This window comes from Mesitornis unicolor, unplaced genomic scaffold (assembly GCF_000695765.1).
Source record: "Mesitornis unicolor isolate BGI_N332 unplaced genomic scaffold, ASM69576v1 scaffold44585, whole genome shotgun sequence".
Classification (NCBI taxonomy): domain Eukaryota; kingdom Metazoa; phylum Chordata; class Aves; order Mesitornithiformes; family Mesitornithidae; genus Mesitornis; species Mesitornis unicolor.
The window spans coordinates 1,408-8,787 of NW_010185628.1; the positions used below are offsets into that span (position 1 = coordinate 1,408).

Consider the following 7,380-nt stretch of genomic DNA (forward strand, 5'->3'; position numbering starts at 1 on the left):
AGGCAGCCGGCAAGGAAAACCTCACAGCTTCACTACAAAAGCCAGAAAGTTCTTTCAAATGACGGCAACATTAACCAGCACTGCCTGGTCAGGCCAATTTCTGCCTGCGTCCTTATTTAAGCCCACACGTCACAGGCTTTCCAGCAGAAAAACCTAAGGCAATGGAGTTCTTTGGGTTTGTGACACATCACGCTATGCTGTGAGGTGCCATCCTCATGACAGTTTCTATTACAGCTCAACACTGAGCTGCTCCTCGGAAGCTCTCTCCTCATTAGGTGCCTCTGCAGTTTTGAAGGTTTTCAACAGCTCGGGGTGCTGCTGTTAAGGAGAAAAGATACGGGGGGAAGAGGGGAGTAATGAAAATCTTCTCTACTCAACAACTCGCTCGCTCTGACTGGCAGTGGAAAGAAAAGCCACCCAGCCCATTGTCTCAGCTTCATATAGATATAACATATTTATTGAAAATCTGCTTCACCAACAACGGTGAAATCATGACCAAAAATTACAAAACATCGTGGTAGTTGGCTTTATAAAAATAAACTGCAGGAGAACGTCTCACCAATCTGTCCTGGTCTCTCTTGCCCCTTTCCCCTTCTTTAATGGTGCACGTTATACTCTTCAGCGTAACGCCGCTCTAGAAAATGGCATTCCATCCAAAAAAATGCACTCGTTTTTCCTTAGCAGAGGTCCTTAAAGTGACTTTTCCCCCGCCCTCCCCACCAATAAATATAGAAAATAGCCTCTAAACAAATAAATTTTAGTTTGGTCAGCTTAAAAAAAAAAAAAAAAGGTCCATTTTCCCCCTCTTGGGATATGTAGCGACTAAGCAGCCACTTAAACAGTATTCAAGTCTTTGGTGGCTTCGGCTGCTTAAAGCTGCAGTTTTATGTACAATCAACTGAGGTCCTTTATGGTTTTTTTTTTCCTTCTCCAGAAACCAAAGGCTATGAGATGATGTCAGGTGTGAACCACTGGTACGAGCAATGCCGCATTCACTGTACCTTCGCCGGGAGCCGTCGGTCGCCCAGGAAAGCAAGCAGTAAAAGGAGGTGATCTTTGGCAAGCGAGAGCTTTCAAACAGAAGGCGTCTTTGGTGGATGAACCTGCTGCATCAGCTGCGGTCGTTTCACTCGTGGTTTCCGTCTCTTTGGCCTGCTCTTCGCTTTGTTGATCTGCACCACAAAGAACGCCAGGACTACCATGGCACCAAGAAAAGCAAAGACCGGAATGGTCTGTCCTACATCCTGGTTGTACCGGCCAGGCATTATACCTGGAAAGACAAAGAGGTTTGGAGCAACTCATGACCACGTGAGCTACGATGTCTTTGCAGTGTTAAGGCTAACTACCAAAATAATACAACGGTATCTCTTGTTCAAAGATGAAACAGCTATTAATCAGATGATGTTTCAGACAGGAAGATGAACAACTGATTAACAAAGACAGGATGTTACGTGATAGAAAAGCGCCAGCATTTCCACCTGGACCTATTTCACAGAATCCCAGAGCGTTAGGGATTGGAAGGGACCTCCAAAGCTCATCCAGTCCAATCCCCCTGCCGGAGCAGGAACACCCAGATGAGGTTGCACAGGAAGGCGTCCAGGCGGGTTTTGAATGTCTGCAGAGAAGGAGACTCCACAACCTCTCTGGGCAGCCTGGGCCAGGGCTCTGTCACCCTCACTGAGAAGAAGTTTCTTCTCCAATTGAAGTGGAACCTCCTGTGTTCCAGTTTGTGCCCATTACCCCTTGTCCTATCATTGTTTGTCACCGAGAAGAGCCTGGCTCCATCCTCGTGACACTCACCCTTTAAATATTTATAAACATGAATGAGGTCTCCCCTCAGTCTCCTCTTCTGCAAACTAAAGAGCCCCAGCTCCCTCAGCCGCTCCTCAGAAGGGAGATGCTCCACTCCTTTCCAAACCCTTCCTTTTTACAGGCATCTTTTGGTCTAGCAGCTCAGACGGGGAAAACAGCACGTGTGAGGCTTTCAAACGACTTCCAGCTGGGGCTGCAGTGCCAGGCTTGTACAGGAGAGCAGCCCACCATGAGACCAAAAGCGGTTTCAAGTGCTCTACATCATTTGCTAGTGTAACATCTTGCCCAAACAGACCAACTCTGCTTTTGTGCACTCACACAAGGAATTTTAATTAGCAGGAGCTATCCAGTCACAGCTCCCAGGGACAGGGACTGCTGCTGACACCCCTCGGTCTGAACAGCACCAAAACAAACCTCAGCTACCCAAACAACACCTGCCAAAATCTTCCTCCCGGCCTGTCACACATGCTTTCTTCTGAATGAACTATTCATATGCAAAAAGATTTATCTCTGCCTTTATCAGCCAGCCTTTTACAACACAGCCATGCTATTATTTGCATGTTTTTCACAACTGAAAACAAACACGTGGCCTCTCTTCTGGCTGCATGATGTTTGGATTTTTTGCGTTTGGGTTTTTTTGGTGTTTTTTGGTTTGGTTTTTTCCCAAACCTTATACAAAAAGGAAAGCAAAACAGCAACTTTCAAACTTTTCAATATTTACCTCCAGGAATGTCCCACGCTCCACTTTCTCCAGGGGACAACGGTCTCACCTGGGGTCGGTTCTGTCGAAAACTGGGCAGAGCCACCTTATCGAGGTCAATTGACAGTAACTTTTGGTGTTTCCAAAGGTTGCTAGAAGAAATGTAAAGACAGAGGCGTCTCCCCACTTACTTCAGTAACGCAAAGAGTTTTGTAAAAACATATAAAGTGACAGCCATAAACCACAAATAACTCACTAGTTTGGACCCAAATGATAATGCAATGCACTCTCTAGGTTCTACAGTTTGCAGGCCTCCAGAGTTAAATTCAGGCACCACAGGGACACACTTAGATTGGCAACTATTTACTAGCAACTCTCTTCTGCACACAGCCTACCGAAAGTTACCGTTAGCAGCTCAGCAGACAAGGGCGGGCTATAGGCTGACACATTTTCCTCCAAGTGACTGATAAATGACACACCAGAAGGCTGAGTCAGGCAAACTGTTCAAGAAGCTGCTACAGAAAACGATTTCAAAGGCGTGCAGTGACGACGGATTTAAGCAAGAGCTTCCACTCCAAGCTGGGATCACTCAATCACAACAGTGAACTGACTTGTGAAGCTATTTTTAAAACCCCCCAGTTTCATAGCGTAGCTAAAAGGTGAGTCAGAACCATTCACTGAAGAAGCATTAATCATTATTTCCTCTTCGCAGTCTGGAAAGGCATTCCAGCTGTCCTTTTCAAAAGCAGATGGAACAAGTAATTTTTTCAGCTGAACTCAAAAAGCGAGACTTCTTGTATAACTGTAAGAAAGAAGTATACTGACCTGGGGGCAGTTTCATTCAAAGGCTGTGGTTTGGCCCAGGAGAGATGAGGACAAGCAGGAAGGGACCGGGGTTTAGGGTCTCCCAGATGAGCCTCGAGCACCTTTGAGTATCGATGTAAATGGTTACCTGCAACTCACAGCAGAGACAGATGGGGTTACCAGGAGTCTGGTAGGGTAAGAGCTATCAGCATTTGCTTCCAGCTAAACAGAGTTGGTGTAAAACCAGGAACTTGTTACAGGAATGACGACTCGTGGCTTAATCCTGTTAGAATTAACCAAAGGGTACCTTACAAAACAGTAAGGCTGCGCACCTATGACGGCAGATTATCCAAGTTTTGCTGGCAGCACAGGAGACAAGACCAAACCCTTTACACACACTCCATTGCCAGTAACTAGAGCGCTCCCTAGCAGAAACAGGTATCTGAAAATTCCTACTCTAGAAACATAACATTTTCTTTAGTCGAATCACAACGGTATCATGACAAATCCCTACAGTAAGGGCTCTCTTCTAGTAAGACAACTGGACACTATAAAGCTCACGCCAAACTAACCCTACCGGCACGCAACTGAAGAGGCCTGCCTGGATATTCCCAAATTTCACCCCAACACTCGGTCAGTTGTGACCTCTGCTTGGTAATTAAGGCCCTCACCTTCCATCCGCTCGGGGAGAGAGTAGCCAGCTCCTGACGGTGGTCGCTGTCTGTTTTCAGAATGGCTGAGGCTTGGTGGTGTCACCCCATAAGAAGTGTACTGCAGGAGAGAATCCAGGAGCCAAAAGCAATCTGTGGATTTCACAGCCCCAGAACAAAATCAGCATTATAGCACACTTCAAACGGCTCATCTTTCTCTGCTAAGGTGGCTATAATAACATTTAGAAGTACAATCAGTTTTTCTGGCTCTTGTTATTCTCCTTTTGAAGTTCTGGGCCCAGTTCGAGAAAGATGCAACTTGCAACCCCTCCTCCCCAATACACATACACAAAAATAATCTGTTCAATCTTAAAATATCTTCTTGTGTATCAAATCAGGATTGTTTTTGGTGAGCAAGATAGAAAACAACAGGTCTCAAGTATGGGAATTCCAAGTTGGGCAAGGCCATCCAAGTCCCTGCAAAACCTAAAAGGTTTTTTACTGCGGAAACACAGAAATTATATCAGAAGCTCTGAGCTTCCCAAGAGGGAAAGAAAGAAGCAGCCGGTTTTTGAAAGGATAAAATACTTTGTAAAGAAAAGTAAGGACAAGGTGGTGTTCTCAGTGGACAGTTATGACTCACGTTTGCTTTACCAAGCTCAAAAAACAAACAAACAAAGGAAGGGGAAAGGTTCTGGCTACATCCCAGCTGAAGGACAAGCAGTACCTGCAGCAGCCGTGGTACAGACCAGGCTGGGGATCAATGCCGCAATATACTCGATTATGGTTTTACTTTGCACTTCAACAGCACGTGAACCCTTGATTTGATCCTCTCCTGAATTACTACTGCCTCAGCCCAGAGCTAACCCTAAGGAACAAGAAGTCCAGATAGCTAACACCACAATGCTCTAAAACTTCCACCTGCAGCAGTGGGACAATGCCTGACCAGCTATTTCCACCACACAACAAATGACTTTTCTCAGAACTTCTCCCCCCAGGAACAGTTGGCTGGGAATGGGAATTAATCTTCATAATCCTGGTGTCCCTTAAACCCCCACCTTTGATTTTTTAAAGAGGTCAATCAGATTTTAAGGATTTATATTCACAAATGTTAGGAATTTACCTCAGCTAAAGCCACCAACGTCTCTGCAGGAGACACAGCTCCCGGTTCACAACTTAAACAGCTAATTTTAAAGGCTTTTCAGAGCCTTCCACTTTTTCTTGTTTCGCAGGTCACACTGAATTTTACAGCATTAGGGAGGTCACAAAGCATTGTTTTCTATTACTTCAAAGCTGCGCATATCTCTTATGCTACGTGCTTGCAATAACCTCCAGCAAGCACATAAGGCAGCAATATGTTGGTGTTACGGCAACTCACTGCAAGCCACCCAAAGGCAGGTAAGGAGAAACCAGAGAACTTCCAAAGAAAAAGAAAATGGGTAGTCCAGTTCTGGGCCCCTCAGTTCAAGAAGGACAGGGAACTGCTGGAGAGAGTCCAGCGTAGGGTTACAAAGATGATCAAGGGAGTGGAGCATCTCCCTTCCGAGGAGCGGCTGAGGGAGCTGGGGCTCTTTAGTTTGCAGAAGAGGAGACTGAGGGGAGACCTCATTCATGGTTATAAATATTTAAAGGGTGAGTGTCACGAGGATGGAGCCAGGCTCTTCTCGGTGACAAACAATGATAGGACAAGGGGTAATGGACACAAACTGGAACACAGGAGGTTCCACTTCAATTGGAGAAGAAACTTCTTCTCAGTGAGGGTGACAGAGCCCTGGCCCAGGCTGCCCAGAGAGGTTGTGGAGTCTCCTTCTCTGCAGACATTCAAAACCCGCCTGGACGCCTTCCTGTGTAACCTCATCTGGGTGTTCCTGCTCCGGCAGGGGGATTGGACTGGATGAGCTTTGGAGGTCCCTTCCAATCCCTAACGCTCTGGGATTCTGTGAGAGCAAGGAACGAGCTACAGATGGAGAAGCTCCCTTAGGCAGTAAATTCCTTTAAACTTAAATAAATTAGCCAAGGGATGGATTACACAACCCAGAATTTTAAAATGTCAGTGGCAAACGCTAAAAAAAATTATAAATGTGCTTTTCATCACAAAGGGAAAACTCAGGTTGTACGTCAGGTTCAGTGGAAGTGCAGGTGGTCTCACATTGATTATTGGGTCATCTTTGGTCTCTCAAGCCACAGATCTACCAGTCGGTGCTTTACGTATCATGAGAAACCCAATCAAGCTCTTAACAATTTTAAAAGTCAGATCAGACAAAGCGCCCATAAAAGGTTTTATAAGGACCCACCACAGCGTGCAGGCAAAGAGAATGGCTTCTCTGGGAGTCACAGAAACCGCACACACACACCTCACACACTCGCTGCCTAGAGTTGCAAACAAACGCTTCGAAAACCCAAACAGAAATTCCTACTTTCTGAGGTATTTGCACAGGCTGGTTTGTGTCAAAGCAGAGTAACGTGAGAACAGTGGTGCGCAACAGAAATGTTGAACAGTACCGTAAATCCTCACAGGAAACATTGCAAAGGGAACAAGGCATGCTGAGGAGCAAACTCAAAAGCTAAAATCCATTGCACTACATAAACACTCTGAAAATGCAACTGAGGAGAAAGTAAAGGGATCCCCCAATGGCCCCTTCGTAACTTCAAATCAAGCATGTGTAACTGTGAGTGCTTTCTGGAAACAAGAGCATCCCAAAGAAGCACAAAATCCCACCAAACTAAACGCCCTCGCAGAAACACGCACCCCTCAACCAGCCCCAAAAGCTTGTGGGATGGAAAAACGGGCAAGGGGCCTGATGGGGAGAAGGGAACTCTCCTGTCTATCAGAGGGCTCTTTAATGTGGAGCGCTCTTTAGTTGTACGGGCACCTGACAGCGTTTTCAGTAGAGCTCTGCAGAACTGAGACTAATCCCCAGATGGGAATATTCAGGAATTCCCTAGAAAACAGCTACTTCTGGTGGGAGCTGTAAAATCCCCGCTGGACGGTTGTCACCTTAAGACAATAACATTTCCTGCATGCCAAAGCTTACACACCTTTCTGTCGATGGCTGTCATCCAAGCAGTTCGAGTCGCCGTACAAAACGATCCTGCCACTGCCTTCAGAAGGAACTTGGTAAAGTCCCAAAATAGGGACATTTTCAATTACAGCTGTCTCCTGTTTTAAAACTTCAAGACCTAAAGCAAAGCACAAATAAATTTCATAGCCTGCGAAGCACCGCCTGTCAGTCAACACAGTCTACACTGCAAACGTACACGTGCGGTTGCGCCAGTCTTCATGTGGCACATTTATGCAAAGCATAAAGCAAAAGCATTTGCAAAGCATTATTATGCAAAGCATTTGCAAAAATCCCATGATGTTACGATATATATAAAATTGCTCAAAGACCCCGACTGTGAAGTTTCCTGCTG

The 7,380-nt window shown here is 45.8% G+C and overlaps 1 protein-coding gene across 1 annotated transcript in view; it reads right to left on the reverse strand.

Annotated features, from left to right (window-relative positions):
• Positions 1 to 540: 540 nt before the first annotated feature.
• Positions 541 to 7,380, reverse strand: part of LOC104540972 (membrane-bound transcription factor site-1 protease) — a gene marked incomplete at its 5' end in the record, with an annotated part of 13,178 nt that continues 6,338 nt past the window's right edge. The window contains 5 exons of the mRNA XM_010184904.1: positions 541 to 1,270; positions 2,534 to 2,664; positions 3,338 to 3,464; positions 3,988 to 4,119; positions 7,006 to 7,146. Of these exons, the coding sequence (XP_010183206.1) occupies positions 1,074 to 1,270; positions 2,534 to 2,664; positions 3,338 to 3,464; positions 3,988 to 4,119; positions 7,006 to 7,146 (728 nt within the window). The remainder of the gene's footprint in view (positions 1,271 to 2,533; positions 2,665 to 3,337; positions 3,465 to 3,987; positions 4,120 to 7,005; positions 7,147 to 7,380) is intronic.